The 18573-nt window shown below is 38.7% G+C and overlaps 2 protein-coding genes and 1 long non-coding RNA gene across 3 annotated transcripts; 2 read left to right on the forward strand and 1 right to left on the reverse strand.

Annotated features, from left to right (window-relative positions):
* The first annotated feature begins 2532 nt into the window (after positions 1-2532).
* On the forward strand, positions 2533-4354 carry LOC140016631 (uncharacterized). The gene is made up of 2 exons (XM_072070195.1): positions 2533-3746; positions 4049-4354. Exons 1-2 carry the CDS (start codon positions 2708-2710, stop codon positions 4084-4086), a joined length of 1077 nt encoding a protein of 358 aa, XP_071926296.1. The 5' UTR covers positions 2533-2707; the 3' UTR covers positions 4087-4354.
* Positions 4355-4519: 165 nt separating this feature from the next.
* On the reverse strand, positions 4520-7033 carry LOC140016632 (uncharacterized). The gene is made up of 2 exons (XR_011822846.1): positions 5430-7033; positions 4520-5354 (listed from the first exon to the last, which is right to left on the reverse strand). It is a non-coding gene; the product is annotated as an uncharacterized lncRNA (long non-coding RNA).
* Positions 7034-14251: 7218 nt separating this feature from the next.
* LOC113715483 (uncharacterized) lies at positions 14252-17176 on the forward strand. The gene is made up of 2 exons (XM_072070703.1): positions 14252-14858; positions 15821-17176. Exons 1-2 carry the CDS (start codon positions 14751-14753, stop codon positions 16916-16918), a joined length of 1206 nt encoding a protein of 401 aa, XP_071926804.1. The 5' UTR covers positions 14252-14750; the 3' UTR covers positions 16919-17176.
* The last annotated feature ends 1397 nt before the right edge of the window (positions 17177-18573 follow it).

Below are 18573 nucleotides of genomic sequence, written 5' to 3' on the forward strand. Positions count from 1 at the left end.
AGAGTGCTCATGTCATATCTTAATCAGGAAGACAAAACCTTGCTAACACAAAATCTTTACTATATACGTGGAAGGAGGGTTGCTGCAAGGAATACACAAGTTACAGAGCAAATCCAAAGACAGACGGATCAGAGTTTTGGGCTCCATCTGACAGTTAACAGAAGATTGTGTGCCCCAAAAAAGTAGGGAACAGACACACAGCAAATGCGTCTGTCAGCCCCATCACGCATTTGCACATATGGCTATGGCCTTAAATCGTCAACTCATCAATTGTTGGTTTTGGACAAGATTTGGGAGAGAAATGAAAGGACTGATCGAGGATTGCCCGGTTGGACGGTCCTGTTGAGGAAGAAACACTAAAGCTGCATTGGCTCTCCTCAGTTCTTGGCCACGTATTCGAAGACAGGGGACACGTGAGGGCTGTTTCTCAACTTCATTGGTTTGGTCTGCATCTGAATCACTGAATTTAGGAAAGTGTCAAATGGCTAGTTGGTAAGGGAACACTCCCAGCGTCATTCTACACTCCACAGTGTTAGTGCCATCCACACGTGCAATTGTTCTTCTAATCTAATCTCATTCATTTTTCGTTTAATTGAAGCCTCCCAATGATGCTAATTACTACCTGAATTTCGCTCGAGGTTGGACTGTTTAAATTAAGTTGTTCTTCGACAAAGGCGTGACTTTGTGTGGAAATAAAAGGCGTGGTGGAGGGAAGCAAGAGTTGTTGTTGGGTTGTGTCCAGCACTTGCCCAATATTCACCCGCAGACCCAACCCAACCTTTTTTGCTGCTAGCCCACCAATATGAGACGGATTGGCTAGTCATCAGTAAGTAACAGGCCTGTTTCACCTAAGATCTTATGTTCGTCTTCATGGGAAAATTATATGAATTTTTATAAACAAGATTAACTAGTACTGGTTTGGTACATGAAAATCAATTATTGGTATATTGAACACTGGGCCAAGATTTGCATGTACCAAGTTGCGCACATAATGATAATGGGGGCTGATTTAAACACTGCAAGCTCCACCAATCTTAAGGCACACACTTTCTGCGCAAATTCCGGTTCAGTATCAGTTCTCACCAAGTTTTGTAGACTCGAACGAGAGCCAATGTTCAAAATCAACCCAATTTGAGGCCCATAAATTGAGGCCCTTAAATCTTCTTGCAAAAAGACTTGTTCTGTCCGATTTGCCATCCCCCTCTCAATATTTCCGACCTTGTTTCATCTCATCTTAATATTCATGATGTTTGATTAACAAGGCTGAGCTAATCTAATGATCTTCTTCCTAATGTGAAATAAGGTAAATTATTGGCTTTGGACGAGTTCATCCGTTGCTCATTCACAGCTTCTTTCGTTGTCGGTTACAAAAGAAATTTGGGCACTTGAAACTTGGAAGTGGAAGCTTGTCATCGTGCGATGTATTTGTTTTGTAGCGTGCTGAACTGGGTCAAACGCAGTCGACGAACCGTCCCGTGTGGGGTGCCTTCGGAAATAAAAATCTCATGGATCAAAAATTGACCCGAAGTCTACGGTGACTTGGGTCAATAAGCCCAATGCCAAGAATCAAGCAGCAACTCGTATTTGTTTGGCCTTCTAACTCTTTTACACGAAGCTGCTGCGCTACTGAGGAAAAAGCTGGTCTTTTTATTTGTGAAACTGGAAACACACACAAGCGTCTGGATAAGGTGCTCTGGGTGGCAGCAACATTTTGTATCATTCACGTACCATAATTTTGTATTTTTGGGTGTCACCCCCAATTTAGTCCGTGTTCGTGTCAAATCCTTTGGATTGTTAAATTTTTTCACATAATATTTCGCTTGTATCATAAACACATTTTTTAATCCGTCCTTTCAATTATGTTTTAATTTTTTATAATTACTTTATCTTGCACACGCATTATATCACTAAAAGTGCTGCATGCATGCCACCGGAAGTAATTTTCATTCCAAACGTATCGATTTTTCAACTGCTAAAGATTTGTACTTGGGCAAACTTTTTAAACTGATGAAGATTTACAGAGTCTCGTATATCTACATGTTCTATTTTTTTTTTTAACCGAAAAGACCGAAAAGGTCTGGATCGCGCAAACATCCTTTAATTGAATTTTAAAAGCGGGAGGGACGACTCTTTCTTGCTTTCTTTTCTCCCTTCTCGCTTTGACCTACATGATGAGCAGAACGTTTCTGTCAGAAAACAACTGAGGATTGAAGCAGCCCGGTTGGAAATCCTTCAATGGCGCATTCAAGTCTTCGTTTCCTCCGCCGTAGACCACAGAGTACCAAGACGGAATCAAGCAAGAAAAGCTCAGTGGAAGAAAGTAACGCACACGTGGTATGTTTTTGCAGAGCCAAGCCAAGCCAAGCACTTGCTGTTGGATTGAATTGTAATTGGTATCAGATAAGATTCGTGAATATTCTTAATGTTTGAATGTATATCAATTAGAGATATGATAGGAATGATTGTTATCTATTAGTGGTTGATAGATATCTGTTAGTGGTTGATAGGTGAGAGGATAATCAATGACCTTCTTGTGTAAAGCCTATAAATAGGCATCGGTACCATCATTAGTCTGCATCAGAGAAATAAAGAAAATCTTCCCAAAACTCTCTCTCTAAATTTCGTTCCTTCAAACATGGTATCAGAGCAGGGATTCTAGGATCTCTGCTCCAAAGTGTTACTCTGATAATTTCTTCAACAACCAGCCATGGCCGAATCGTCTACGCTCACGGACGGTGGGAAAGGACAAGCTGACGTAGTTCTAGAGGATTTTGCCACTCGGATGATGGAAGTCCTGAATAGCTGCCAGAAGTCTACACCGAGCATGGATTCGTCTTCGGCTCAGATCGGCATCAAGTTGGATGATACCAACTATGCCTTATGGTCCCAAATTGTCGAGATGTATATCTCAGGGAAGGACAAATTGGGGTATATTAATGGTGAACTCCCTCAGCCGTCACCAACAGATCCAGCGTATCGACGGTGGCGAACTGAAGACTCTATCGTGAAAGGGTGGTTGATAAATAATATGGCTCCATCCTTGATCGGTACCTTCGTTCGTTTTCCCACAGCAAAAGCGGTATGGGATGCTATTGCTACCACATACTTTGATGGAATCGATACATCCCAACTGTATGATCTGAGGCGGAAGGTGACTAGACTGAGACAAGCTGGTGGGCTGATCGAAAAGTACTACAACGATTTGCAAGGTTTGTGGAGGGAGATCGATTTTCGTCGGCCGAACCCGATGGAATGTGCTGCCGATATCAGCAGGTATAATTCTCTCATACAGGAAGAGAGAGTCTACACTTTCCTCGATGGGTTAGATGACCGACTGGACCAGATTCGCAGTGATGTTCTGCGGATGAAACCATTTCCAACAGTAGAAGAGGCATATGCCTATGTCCGACGAGAAGACAGCAGACAATCGGTGATGATAACAGGGGGAGACCACTCAATCGGCTCTGTCATGGCTTCCAAGGGAAGGAAGAATGAGCCGATTTTAGTACCCCGAGCCGAGATGCCAACTGAGGAAGTTAATTGTGCCCACTGCAATAAGAAAGGGCACACACAAGATACGTGCTTCAAGTTGCACGGATATCCAACCTGGTGGAAAGAGCGCAAAGGGCGAAATTGGCCAGCTGATCGACTGAATGTTGCTGGTCAGAATGGAAAGGTGGCCGTTGCAGTTGCTGATATCAATATTGCCCAGGTGCACTCTACGTCTTCTACCAATCAGCATCAAGGTATGAACTCCTCACATCGACGCGATAGTAATTGGATTGTCGATTCAGGAGCCACTGATCATATGACCTATGATCCAACTGACTTCTCATCCGTAACTCAACCACGACGGTCGAAAATTTCCAATGCTAATGGTGTGCAGTATCCAGTTACAGGAGCTGGAACTGTTACTTTATCTCCGTCTTTATCTCTACCGAATACTTTATTGATTCCCTCACTGTCAAATAAGTTACTATCAGTAAGTCAAATAACTACTGATCTTAACTGTATGGTACTGATGTATCCAACCTTCTGTCTTCTTCAGGAAATTCTCACAAAGGAGATAATCGGTCATGGTACTAGGAGGGGGGATCTATATTACATTGATGATTTCAGTATCGGTAGAGCCAATCAGACAAGGAGTACCGATAACACCAAAGAACGAGAGATTCGACTGTGGCATCAGCGACTAGGACATCCTTCTTTTGGGTATATGAAGCACCTTTTTCCAGCACTTTTTTCGAGTATCAAAACTGCCGATTTAAAATGTGAGACCTGTGTATTAGCCAAAAGTCATAGGGCCTCATATCCTGTCAGTTTGAATAAGTCGAATACACCTTTTGCTTTAGTACATTCTGATGTTTGGGGACCATCCCCGATCACTTCATCTACTGGAGTCCGTTGGTTTGTAACTTTCGTAGATGACTGTACTCGAATGACTTGGTTGTATTTGTTAAAACATAAGAATGAAGTTCTTGATATTTTCAAGTCATTTTGTTCCATGATTCATACACAGTTTTCAGCAACAGTCAAGATTCTTCGATCTGATAATGGTGGTGAGTATGTTAATCGGCCACTACAAGAGTTCTTTAATATCAATGGTCTTATACATGAAACATCATGCACCCAAACTCCACAGCAAAATGGAGTAGCTGAAAGAAAGAATCGACATATCCTTGAAATAGCAAGAGCATTACTGATTGGTGCCCATGTTCCTCGCCGATATTGGAATGATGCAGTCACAACAGCAGTCTATTTATTGAATAGACTGCCTTCAAAAGTTATCAACTTCCAGACACCGCTGCAAGCACTGTCTCAACATTTCACTCTACCATCGGTTCTAATGCTTCCGGCACGGGCGTTTGGTTGTGTAGCATTTGTTCATCGGCACAAGAATCAACGAAGTAAGCTTGATCCCTGTGCTGTTCGTTGTGTCTTCGTGGGGTATGCAGTGCACAAGAAGGGCTATCGGTGCTATGATCCAACCACTAGCAAGATGTATGAAACCATGGATGTTACATTCTTGGAGTCGGACACATTTTTCTCCTCGGCATCCAATTCTTCCCTTCAGGGGGAGACAAGGGATACAGAAGAAAAGAATTGGCCAGGATTAGCGTGGCCGTGCTGTCCCACTGATTCTGTCGGTGAAGCTACTGTTTCTCCCATTGCCGAGCCCACGGAGCCCCCTGTCGATGGAACCGATAAAGCTGCTAATGAAAGTATGGTTGCTAGCTGTCCTATTGATTTTGTCCATGGAGCCGTCGATGGAGGAGCTGCCGATGGAAATGCTGATGCTACTGATGAAATTGTTGATATAATCCCTCCCTCTTCAGTACCTAACTGCATGTCTCCTGAGAATGTTCCTGAGGTAAGTACTCCTGCTGATTCTAATGTTATGTTAGATACTACTGCAAGATATGTATTACCTGACAGATCCAATCGGGGTAAGCCACCGACTCGGTACTCTCCAGAAAGTCATGCAAAGCGATCAAAGTATTCCATTGCCAATTATATGTCCACTCACAGGCTATCTGAACCTCTTGAAGCCTTTGTGAATAATGTGTCGTCAACTGACATTCCAAAAGATGTGCATGCTGCTTTCAAAGATCCAAACTGGACTCAAGCAATTAAGGATGAGATGTTGGCATTGCAAAAAAAATGACACGTGGACTTTGGTCCCATTACCAGATGGGAAGAGGACGGTGGGATGCAAATGGGTTTTCACAATCAAGTATAAGGCTGATGGATCAATCGATAGATATAAAGCTCGTCTCGTGGCTAAAGGATACACTCAGACCTATGGCATCGATTACCAGGAAACTTTTTCACCAGTGGCTAAATTGGATACGGTTAGAGTACTGATATCTCTTGCGGCAAATTTGGATTGGCCATTGCATCAGTTTGATGTGAAGAACGCTTTCCTGCATGGGAATCTGGAGGAGGAAGTCTACATGGATATCCCACCGGGGTGTTCTACAGTATCGAAAACAACTACTGTGTGCCGATTACAGAAGCATTGTATGGACTCAAACAGTCACCACGTGCTTGGTTCGGCCGTTTTACGCTAGCTATGAAGAAGTATGGTTTTCAGCAGAGTAATGCTGACCATACTCTTTTCCTAAAACATCGGCATGGAAAGGTAACTGCCTTAATAATTTATGTCGATGATATGATTATCACAGGCAATGATGAAGAGGAAATCTCCAAACTACAAAATCAGCTGGCGGCTGAATTTGAAATGAAGAGTTTGGGGAATCTCAAGTATTTCCTGGGAATTGAAGTGGCGAGATCGGCACAAGGCATCGTCCTATCCCAGAGGAAGTATGTACTTGATCTGTTGGCAGAGGTTGGGCTCCTGGATTGCAAACCTGCTGACACGCCAATTATGCTAAACCACAAGTTAGGAGAATATCCATATCAGAAACCAACTGACAAAGAGAGATATCAAAGATTGGTCGGTAAGCTGATCTACTTGTCACATACTCGGCCCGATATTGCCTATTCTGTTAGTGTGGTCAGCCGATTTTTGCATTCACCCAGTAATCGGCACATGGAAGCTGTGATGAGAATTCTTCGGTACTTAAAGGGTTCTCCTGGGAAGGGTCTCTTATTTTCCAAAAATGGTCATCTTAATATTGATGGTTACACTGATGCCGATTGGGCAGGAGATGCTACCAATCGAAAGTCAACCTCAGGTTACTTTACATTCGTCGGTGGTAATCTAGTTACTTGGAGAAGCAAGAGACAAAAGGTGGTAGCATTATCGAGTGCAGAAGCTGAATTTAGAGGCATGGCTAAAGGTATGTGTGAGCTTCTGTGGCTCAAACGGTTGATGGCCGATATCGGTTTTTCTCCTAGATTTGAGATGAACTTATTTTGTGACAACAAAGCTGCTATCGATATCAGCCATAACCCAGTTCAACATGATCGTACTAAGCATGTTGAGGTCGATCGGCACTTTATCAAGCAGAATCTTGAAGAAAAAATAATACGGCTTCCGTTTGTGAGATCTGAAGATCAACTAGCTGATATACTCACAAAAGCCGTGCTGACTAAGGACTTTTACAACTCACTCGGCAAGTTGGGCATGCATGACATCTATGCACCAACTTGAGGGGGAGTGTTGGATTGAATTGTAATTGGTATCAGATAAGATTCGTGAATATTCTTAATGTTTGAATGTATATCAATTAGAGATATGATAGGAATGATTGTTATCTATTAGTGGTTGATAGATATCTGTTAGTGGTTGATAGGTGAGAGGATAATCAATGACCTTCTTGTGTAAAGCCTATAAATAGGCATCGGTACCATCATTAGTCTGCATCAGAGAAATAAAGAAAATCTTCCCAAAACTCTCTCTCTAAATTTCGTTCCTTCAAACACTTGCACTGTGATGGTCCATTGTGTTCCCGCCGGCCCCGCCTGCCCCTCTCAAATCACATCAACAATTTTACCAGAAAATTGAGGAATAAATTTCTTTTGGACCAGCTTTCTTCAATTACATTTTAGGCCACTAAGACAAAAAAAAAAAAAACCTAAAAAGTTCAGTAGAAAAATGAAGCTGGCTAGAAAATGCTTCATTTATTGTGCAGCATGCATGTCTGTGTGGAGCAGCGTATTTTAGTGACACACATACAACTGAGAAATCAAATCGTAATGATCTCCTTTGTGATTGAAGTACGTACGTACATGTGGTTTAAGAAAAACTACAAAATTAAAAGGGTAATGATTAAAAGCTCAACTGACCGTTGGCTTTGATTTTAAGGAATAACAATAAATGCGAAAGGCTCTGATTATAGCCCTAGTCCAGTATTTGGTTTGTGCTTGAATACGTTTGTCTTGTTTTAGTTGGCTGCAATATTAGCTTTGTAAATGAGTAAACGTTGTTCGAGATGCGCCCGTCTCCTCTGTATGTTGATAACCTGGACAAGAATATGGAACAGATTGGAACTGGAGCAGGTTGGCAATTAAACATTGAATGATAACGAGCCGATTTCGTAAATAAAAGATTAATAATAAAAAAAAATCCCATTGGACCAGAAGATTTGAACCCTAAAAGAATAAAAATAATTAAAGAAAATACTGCGTTGACATGAATGATTAGTCATGAAATGCTTTCCAAGTCTTCGTCATTTTGCATAGTTTTCTTCCAGCATATGATGCGTAAGTAATTCCTAGTTCTTCTGATGCGTTTCTGAGGACCGTTGATGGTGATGCGTTTGGAATTTTAGTCCTCACCCCTCGTGCTTTTGGCTCAGTGGTACCCAGCTGTCGTATTTTAACGTATGCCAAAATTGCGGTTTTTTTTTTTTCAAATTATTATTCTTTGAAAGGGATTTCCATTTGCTTGCTACCAGTATAATACTACGTAGTAGATTTGTTTGCATCGTTGATTATAAAGTCCTCGCGCTAAATGCTAAATTATGTACTCGTGTCGTGAGCCTGATAGCTAGCTACATGCCGGGCTAGAACAAGAAAACTGCAATCACTCTCTCTCTTTCTCAGAAACTAGAGAGGAACCACCAGGAAATGAGACGGAAAGAGCAAAGTATTGACGTTGTTGGGAGGGATAAATCGCCATTTTTCTTTCGCCTTTTCATGGAGGAAGAACAACTGATAGTAGTTGAAAACTCTTTAGAGAGCTGTGCAATAATGCACGCAGAGGTTTCCTTGTGTTTAATCGTAATGTGTAGGAAGCTTCAATATTCAACACTCTTTTGCACGTGCTGAATGGTTCTTTCATTCTCTGTCCGAACATTATGGGCTATAGTCTGTCTACGCGCAGCATTCAATATATATATATATATATAACATCAATAAATCCTTTGACAGGTTCAATTGAAAGAGTATGCAAATTTTTATACGAGTCTTGCACTTCCTCGAATGAAATCGCAGGATGACTGCTCCGCGTAAATACAAATGATTAGTGAAAGGTCTTATTGATCAAGATATGATGGGAGGGTGCCTTCCGTTTGTGAAGGCAATCATTATCCCATTGAACAATGATCGTCTAGGTTCCCACATGAAGTATGATTTCCAAAATTATTGAGCCCATTTAGGTTTTTTTTCTTCTTTTTTTTAAAATTTTTTTTTTTAATTTTTTGAGGGGTAAAATTTCTGTGAATAATCATTTATGATAGGGAAATATATTAATGTGTAGTTGAGAGGTGCATCTCATTAATGTGGCAATAGAAAGATGAAAACTTAGTGTAGAGTCTTATTATAAAATCTCTTGTTATAAAATCTTAGTGTAAGCTAATAGTCTTCTTGTTTAGAGCACTGTGTTAATTTGTCAATGTTTGAAAATGTAAATTGAATGGAGATGCAACCAAGCCGCTTTACGATTAGGAATAGAGAAAATTAAAAATAGCGTAGATCATAGACTTGGCTATGAATCCTATTGATCTTCTCAGAAGTTTACGGATGTTAAAATTGGGAAGTTGGCTTGTAATCTAAACTTGTACTTAAACCCTTTTTCTATTGTAGCAAGAAGTCATATTATTATTATTATTTTTTTAGTAACCTGGAACATGTTCCGATCCGAGTCCTTTGGACCCGAGCTGATACACCAAATCGGAGGGAAGCCGACAGCTCCATACAACTTTTTCGGACGAGCCAAGATGTGCGGCACAACGGGTATGAATCGAACTCCGATTAATGAGGAACCGGCAACTCAAGACCGACCCCTCAATCGCTGCGCCATATGTCCTGGGGCAAAGTCATATTATTATTACTAGAGGATAATAGTCTAAGCAAGTAGGGACAGCGTTACAATAGATGCTAATCACTTTGATTTACGAATGATATATAGTAGCTGTTTGGAATTCCGATTCCGGATATCATTTTGGATTTGAGCCGACCACACATTTAGCAAGTCATGGGCTGCCGCGTTTCAGTGCAAGTCAAGAAAGTCAGCACTGGAAAAGAAAGGAGGGGTGGAGGACCGCAGATTTCATCTCAACCGCGAAAGCTACAGTCAAGGGCAGTGCTTAAACAGGGGACCCGATTGGCTCTAATTCCACAAGTTCTATCACTATAGAGTATAATAAATGTAAAAGTAGTAAAGGATCTGAGAAAAAAAAAATCTATATGGCGTTTGGCAACTTTACACAATAAGTTTTAGTAATATGTGAATTTTTCTAGCTGAGTATTAACACACTTAATTCGTACATACCTTACTGTCTTAGTAAACATCATTACAATTAGATAATGCCCTCAATGAATTACACTTTTTCCAAAAAAAAAAAAAAAAAAAACTAACACTTGAATTTGCTCTTAACGAGTGTACAATGTACAACTGTTAGTCAAATTAATAAGAAAATAATGAGTAAATGAAAGTCTAGTCTTTAATAGTTAATCATTAAATTCATAAAAAGGATTTACAAAACTCATTTACGCGATCCCGATTAACCTTAAATGAACATTATTTTATGTGTGAAATTGAAACCAATTAGTATTTGTATCAAAACTCACTTACCAAATGCCTCAAATGGTCATTGTTTTATTGAGACGAACTTTGGGATTTAAATTCTAGGTCAGTTTGGCTGGACTGGTTCAAATAGTAAACTTTTATGTGAAATCTTTTTAGCTTTGAATATTAAAAAAATTGTTTCAAATTTTACAAGTGAAGTTGGATTAGATAAGTCTTGGAAAATTGATGCTAAAATATGGCATTCCAGAAATGCATTGGAGTGCTTGCATTGGTTAGGGAGTAACGCTGTACTTCCACCAAAATGTACCAAAAATTGATACTAGCGAATTTGAGGCGGTGAATGCACACTCAAGTTTATGGTTCCACTGCATTAAACAGCATTCAACTTGTGGCTCTTCATTAGTTGGTGCATGTTTATCCAGAAAAATCTACTACAAACAAATTGTTGCTGAGTCCTTTCTGCCTTTTTGCATGAAATTTTGGCAGCACACTAACACGCAAACGGTAATGTCTAATCAAAACCAACAGACTCATGCATTTAATGCATATATTTTTGTTTATTTATTTTGCTTTTTACTACTTTTTTTTTTTTTTTAGTAGTGTTTGTGTCTAACTGGTGCTTATAAGTCACTCGTTAATATATATTTGCTGTGTCATATTTTTTTTTTAAATATAAGATTAATGAGAAAAAGTAAACAAATGCAATGGAGGATAGATAAAGTTAAATAGAGAAAGTATATAAATGAAAGGGATGATAATAATTATTAGTATATATATATATATACATATATGATATGTTAAGTGAATATTAAGTGTATTAAGCGAGAGCCTAATGTGCACTCATTAGAAAAACCCTTTTTAACAAATCATTGTGAAATAAGTACTTAATCAAACTTGGAACCCTCGCAGTTGTGCAGCGGAATCAATACTCCATAACATTGATGACCGCTTGAAAAGGTAATATGAATGGGTAAGAGAAATGAGTCAATGACCCTATCTTTTTTTAGTAAGAAACATACTCACATACACAATTAGAACAAGCACGAGAGTTAACGGATAAACTGATCCAATAACAGATAATCTAAGAGGGACTCACAGAGCAATTCGATTCAGTCAATTGGTGATAAGACGGGCACCTCATGAACCTTAAATTCAAAATAAAAACCTCACGATCTTTCGATGTGGGATGATGACCCAACCTCCCGTGCACACCCTCACCATAGAATATGGTTTGTTTTTTACTGAAGTCAATGACCCTATCAATTTGCACTTTTTACGTAATAAAATGGACTCGGTAAAGAGTAATAGAGCTGCGTAATTTAGCTTGCAAGTGGTCCTCATTCCACTTGCAAGTCGAGGAGTGCTCTCTCTCTCTCTCTAAAATAAAAAAAAAAAAAAAGAAGAGATAATACTCCTACTGATTATCCTGTCTAAGACAAATTTGATCTCAATCATATATTTTGTCAGACCAGTTAATGACTATTTAATGCGTTTACTCGTTAATTCAGCCGTATCTTACAAGGATATACCAATACAACTTAAGTTAATTGATAATAAATAATTCTAAATGTTTTTGAACAGACTGAAGAGCTTTGAGAGCCCTGGTGAATTGTGACCATGTGCTGCCCCTTTGATTGAGGGCGCTGACTCCAGTCCGGGCTCATTTTAAATCTAACATCCAACTCAATTTGTTGGGACCCTACAGAATGGAATACCATATCCTCTTCTTTTTTTTTTTTTTTGGAAGGGGAATACCATACACTTGAAAACATATATTAACGTTATAAGACCAGACCAATATGCCTTCCCTAGCTGTAAGTCTACCTTCCCTAGCTGTAAGTCTGCCTTCCCTAGCTATAAGTAGTGTAATTAAGGTTGGAAGCGAACAATGAAAATCACGTTCGGGAGTACGATCAAACCTCGCCTCCTACAAAATTTGTTATAATATGTGACGGTCTTTTTTTACCAACTTCAATGAAATTTTTACTCATATCGAGTCTCCTTCCACTTCCCCCCTAGAATATGCTGATTTAGACTATAGGAATTCTATCGTATCGAACAAAAAAATCAAAGAATTTTATTTTTTTTTAATGACCGTCCAATGGAAACTTGCTAAAATACCTAAGTCGCATTTAACATACCCGCAACAATTATTACTTTACATTTATAAACTGTCCCGGTCCATCTTTACATTTTCAAAAGGGAAAATCGTGCATGACATTTTTATATTTCATCAAATATTGTAAATTTTTTCGTTATTCGCTTTTAAAATGTTAACATTACACCCCGTATAAATTTAAGTTGGTAAAAATTGGTTCAAATATAAATTTTTTATCACTTTTTTTTATCTCTGAATCCATTACGTAAAATTCTTTAGAGATAAAAAAAATTAGATCACATTTGTAATTAAATAAATAGTCCGATTCATATTCATTGTTATCCCTAAAATAATAAGATCTAGCTCGTACTATATTTATTTTTTCTCCTAAAAATATGAACAACGTTTTAAACGATTTTTTCTTTCCGAAATACTTACACTTGAACTATTACATCTGACCAAAAATGAGTAGATAAAATTGGTCGTGCATCTTGCTAGAAAAAAAATAATAAAAATCTAACCATATAAGGCTTCGTAATGATGCCCCTCCTGCATCAGTCCACATCGTCTGTAAATCACTCTGGCCTGTAATATCAGATGAAGACTCCTTTTATTTTTCCAAAAAAGAAAAAGTCAATGCACTCTCCTGTGGGCGGGCTATGGGCCTATGGCTATAAAAATTCCGAAATGGAGTCATGGGTGGTCCGGTCCAGCCAAAGCATCTGCATTGAATAAAAGGCACGTACAACGCCAGGTGTCATAAACTTTTGCACTAGCGAGCCGTTACAACCAAAAATCCTTAATCACAAATAAGGGAAAAAAATTAGAAGCGGTATTCCTAAATTAGACCTGATATTGACGGATGCAATGAAACCAAGAAATGAATACGTTTCAAATTCATCTCCTCCTCTGAATTGTGGACACTCAACCATTCTGAAAAGCCGCTTCACCTAGAAGGTTAAAATTATTATTTTAAAAAAACAAAATAAGCCTTCATATATCTCTCACTTGAAAGTTTTTCAGTGCAACATATAAAACTTTTAAATTCTAAACTTCAAATTTTGGATTACGAGAATATCCCATGGCATATCAGTGTAGTAGGCCCCCTTCGAGTACAATATGCTTCCTTTTTTTTAAAAAAAAAAAAAAATCTCCCTCTTACTCTTCGTTAGAGAAAAAAAAAACAATTGTAGCAATGCACAAGAAAAAATTTGTTTTTTTGGCTAAAAAAAGAATTCTTTTTTATCAGCCATCGTGCCCAATTCTACTGAGATTCTGATCGTGGATTAGTCCATTTAAATACATAAATTTTTTAACACTGGCAGTCAGCGTATACACGATTACAGTAAAATGGATGATATGTGAAATTAAAATTTTGTATATGTATTATATATCTAATAATAATATTAATATATATAAGATTAATCTACGTATTAAACCGAGTAGTGTACCGTCTCAAACGAAAATATAAAGCTTGCTCGTTTACTACTAATCCTCATTTGGTACTACTAATTCTTAGCGAACAAGTACACGATACACGCGACACAGTCTCTTGAGCCAGTCAATGGACGCGTATGAGAGATGAGAAAAATTCCCCGAGTACCCAGTCCAGGAATTCTCGCAGGTAAAATGACCAAGAAACCCATAGAAAATTGATCAAGCAGCAATCAATCCGTGGACAGTTTGGTCAACAGCAAAAACAAAATGCTCTCCTCATTCGAAAATATAAATGCAGAGCAATGGGGTAGAAGACAAGAGAAACGGCTTCCTTGAAATCTTTACAACTGCCACCACCCATTAAACAGCAAGGCACGGCCAACCCATCTCTAACTACAATTCATACTTCTTTCCGGTTTGGTCCCTTGGTTCCAATTTCCTTTTCCAATCCCATTTCGTGTTTGATTTTCTTTTGCTTCAAAAATTCTTTTATTTGATTGGTATCGTCTATAGGATATTACAAAGAATACCACCTTGTATTTTCCGAAAAAGAAAATATTTAGGGGGTCTGAGAAAATTTAGGGGGGTGTGGGCGCTGAAGCCAAACTAAATATCTATTTACTTGGGGTGGGGAGATCTCATTGGTGTTGTGGGATTTTTGGGGGCTTGATCTGTGAACCCCAAGAGCCAAATTTTCTGTGATAGATATTAATTTTGCCAAATATAGTAGTAGATACTATATCGTATTTATATTGAAGGAGAGGGAAGTGGAGAAATATGTGGAGTTTATCCAAATTTTGGGAAAAAGTTTGTAAGGTGGCGGAAGGGGGATCTCATTATTGTTCCAAGAAGAGCGATGATAACTGCGGTGGTGCCAGTGACGAGGTAAAGTCTTTATTTTTATTTTATTTTATTTATTTTTTTTACAATTTTTTTCTGTTAACCCTTTTCGTTTTATGGACTGATTGATGTTCCGATCCATGGCTACTTCTTCGGTTTGTTTGCTGTTTTTTGGGTCCTTTTTTTTGTTGGCATTGTTGGTTCTGCTTCTGGGCTGTTCATGAATTTTTGCGTCTGGGTTTTTTTCCCTTTAATGACTTATCCTTTTTTCTTTGGCTGTGAGAAAATTGGAAGGGGATACTAAAAATTCAATTTTTTTTTTGTGTCTCTTAGAAAAAAGCATAAATTTTCTTTCTAACAATCCCCTTTAAGGTAACTGTTTTATTTCATGTTTATTTTGTATCCTCCACTGTAGGAGTTAAAATCTGAGATTCAATTCTTTGTTCACTCTTTGAATCCTTTTGGCTAGCAAAGGCCCCTTCCTTTCGTCATTTCTTAGGTCTATCGGAAGCGGGGGACTTCCTGGAACTGTTGATTAAATGACTGTATGCTTCCTTATTTTGTTAAATGAATGATCTGCTAAATGAAAGTTTGGGGGGTTTTTTGGTTAATTGAAATTGGCATCTTCTTATACAGACCCAAAGATAATATCATGTTTTTTATTTTATTTTATTTATGGAGCCTCCTTCACTCTCCACAACCTTTGCCATGGGGAGGCTATCCAGCTTTATTCTAAAAATTGGATTTTGAAATTTCCATGCTCATTTTCTGCATTTTGTACTTTTTTTTTATTTTTTGTTTTTGATTACGGAGCATCAAGTTCTGCAGGAAACTCGTTTTGCTGTTTGTTCTCGAGTAATTGTTAGGTCATCCTCAGCCATTGAGGCTCTTTTTATATGTTGATGATTTCATGTGATATGATTCATTTTCTGCTTCAGGAACTTGGATATATTTCTGAAGGTTTTATTTTGTCAGAATCTAAAATATCGCCTATTGGTTTCTTGCAGGACTCTGGTCGGGCTTTGAGCATGACAAGACTAAAATGTATCTTGCGTGGGCTGGATTTGAAGACCTATATCTTTCTATTAATTTTAATCCCGACATGCGTCTTTTTTATATATGTACACGGTCAGAAGATCACATACTTTCTACGGCCATTGTGGGAAAAACCTCCTCAACCTTTCCATGAAATCCCTCATTATTACCACGAAAATGTATCGATGGAGAATCTATGTAGACTTCATGGTTGGGGAATCCGAGAGTACCCAAGGCGTGTCTTTGATGCAGTTCTGTTCAGTAATGAGATTGATCTCCTAACTGTTCGATGGAAGGAACTTTACCCTTATGTAACAGAATTTGTCCTGCTTGAGTCGAATTCAACGTTCACGGGATTACCAAAGCCTTTGGTCTTTAATAGTAATCGTGAGCAGTTTAAGTTTGTTGAATCACGATTGACTTATGGGCAAATTCCAGGGAGATTTAGAAAAGGAGAAAATCCATTTATTGAAGAGGCATATCAGCGACTGGCATTAGATTATCTTCTCAAAAAGGCTGGTATTCAGGATGATGACTTGTTAATAATGTCAGATGTGGATGAGATACCAAGCAGACACACCATCAATCTTTTGAGATGGTGCGATGACATACCTCAAGTCCTTCACCTTCGACTGAAAAATTATCTGTACTCATTTGAGTTTTTTGTGGATAACAATAGCTGGAGAGCTTCAATCCATAGATACCAATCTGGAAAGACAAGGTATGCGCATTATCGCCAAGCTGAAGTAATCCTGGCTGATGCTGGTTGGCACTGTAGCTTTTGCTTCCGCCATATAAGCGAGTTCATATTCAAGATGAAGGCTTATAGCCACTTTGACAGGGTGAGATTCTCGCATTTTCTTAACCCTAAAAGAGTGCAGAGAGTTATCTGCAAAGGGGCTGATCTATTTGACATGCTTCCTGAAGAGTACACATTCAAGGAAATTATAGGGAAGATGGGACCTATACCCCATTCTTACTCAGCTGTCCATTTGCCGGCTTATCTTTTGGAGAGTGCTGACAAGTACAGATTTCTTTTGCCTGGGAATTGCATGAGGGAAAGTGGCTGATTTGAATGGATGACTTGAATGTCATTCCTGTTAAGGGTTTTTGGATGCAGTTAGGTGGCACCTCATGGATAGTTTTATTTGACAATTCATGATTGGGAGTGTGTCACTGTTGGGATCATGCTACCATGCCGAGCAATTTGCATCATTCTTTAGAAATGTTTGAGAGAGTCGATGAATGCTTGGATTCCTAGGAGAAACTTTGTATATAACTTTTTTTGAAATCAGTTTTCATGGAGAATGGACTCATCTGTTTTACAATGTTGGGAATGTGGTGTGATGGAGAGCGGCCTTTTAGCGTGAGGCTCATGTATCACTTTTGTACTGATATGGTATAACCCCATAATATGTGCCCAAACGATGTATGGTTTCTGGGCTTTCCCTGATGTTAGGAAATTTTGATTGCAGACTAATTTATTCATATATTTTTCTACTATATGCGTTTTTAGCTTTCTAATTTCTACTATCAGATTCTTAATGATAGCAATATATGCAGTCAGAATTTCTTTCATCTCTTGTAGGACCTGCTCACTGCTCTTGCAATTGGTATAAAGTGGGTTGTTTGGTCTGATGTTCGTTATTTTACTGCTAAAAGGTCATCTTAGGGACGCGATTGGGTTTGAGAAATTTGTACATGGTTGAGCTATCCTGTTTGTGCTACTAGGTAAAGCCTCGAAAGTATGTCATTCTTCAACTACTGCATATCGACCATTTGGAGGTTGAAGTTAGGATTGGTGATTAATCGTGGTTCCAAGTACTGTTTCCTAGTCCTATGATACAAGGATATGAAAAAGATCATTACAGCGAGTTAATCAAAAGCCAGGACTGTGATGCTTGTGTCTTCTATATTATAGCGAGGAATGGTTTAAATTTCTGTGGAAGAGTCCAGAATTAAAGCATCTGATGCCCTGCATTATACTACTATGTTGTTTATGTGTTAAAAGGTTGGCTGGCATGTCTTGGCATCTCTCAACAGAATCATTGGCTGTCAGAAACGTGCATCTCCACCATTATGATACTTGAGTCTTATATGCTAGGCTCGGAAATTATAATTATACGAGTGCATACACATACATCTGCAGAGTATGATTTCCCCCCCGGAAAGGGTTTCTGGGCTTGGCATAATAATGGCTTGAGCTGGTATTACCTGTTTTGTAATGCAACTGACTTATTTGTTATGGCGAAAATTTCAAATAAAGTATGGATTCTCTACTAAAAATCAACATCAAGCTGTAACTATTTCTCTTTATCAAGCATGGTTCAAAGACCCGGCCGAGTCATCACTGTGACGGGCCTTCCGTTCTGACACCGGGACAAGATGATTATGAGATAATGAATCATCAAAAATTTGGTCGAGACGTCTTCGAGACTGATAGAGCTCGGCTGAGTCGCTCGAGTTATCTCGAGTCACCTCGAATTTTTATTATTTTTACTCATTTTTTATAATTTTTGTTTATCATATTTTTTTTTACAATTTTAGAATATTAAATGTTTCAAAAATTTGCGTCTTACCGAGAACCGCAACAGATGTGGGACGGTTCGGGCCACGACCGTGACCCGCGGCTTTGAGCCATGTTACCAAGTTGACTTGCCATTTTAATAATCACCTAAAGCTCTCGTTTGCACTCTGCTTACTTCAGGGGCAACTGGTTATCCTA

Source organism: Coffea arabica, chromosome 11c (genome assembly GCF_036785885.1).
Source record: "Coffea arabica cultivar ET-39 chromosome 11c, Coffea Arabica ET-39 HiFi, whole genome shotgun sequence".
Lineage (NCBI taxonomy): Eukaryota > Viridiplantae > Streptophyta > Magnoliopsida > Gentianales > Rubiaceae > Coffea > Coffea arabica.

Bases quoted from the DNA above. Each gene is read 5' to 3' on its own strand.
- LOC140016631 (XM_072070195.1), top strand. From the start codon at position 2,708: ATGGCCGAATCGTCTACGCTCACGGACGGTGGGAAAGGACAAGCTGAC. The intron at 3,747-4,048 runs GTATGAACTCCT...TGTCTTCTTCAG, and splicing joins TTCTACCAATCAGCATCAAG to GAAATTCTCACAAAGGAGAT.
- LOC113715483 (XM_072070703.1), top strand. From the start codon at position 14,751: ATGTGGAGTTTATCCAAATTTTGGGAAAAAGTTTGTAAGGTGGCGGAA. The intron at 14,859-15,820 runs GTAAAGTCTTTA...GGTTTCTTGCAG, and splicing joins GCGGTGGTGCCAGTGACGAG to GACTCTGGTCGGGCTTTGAG.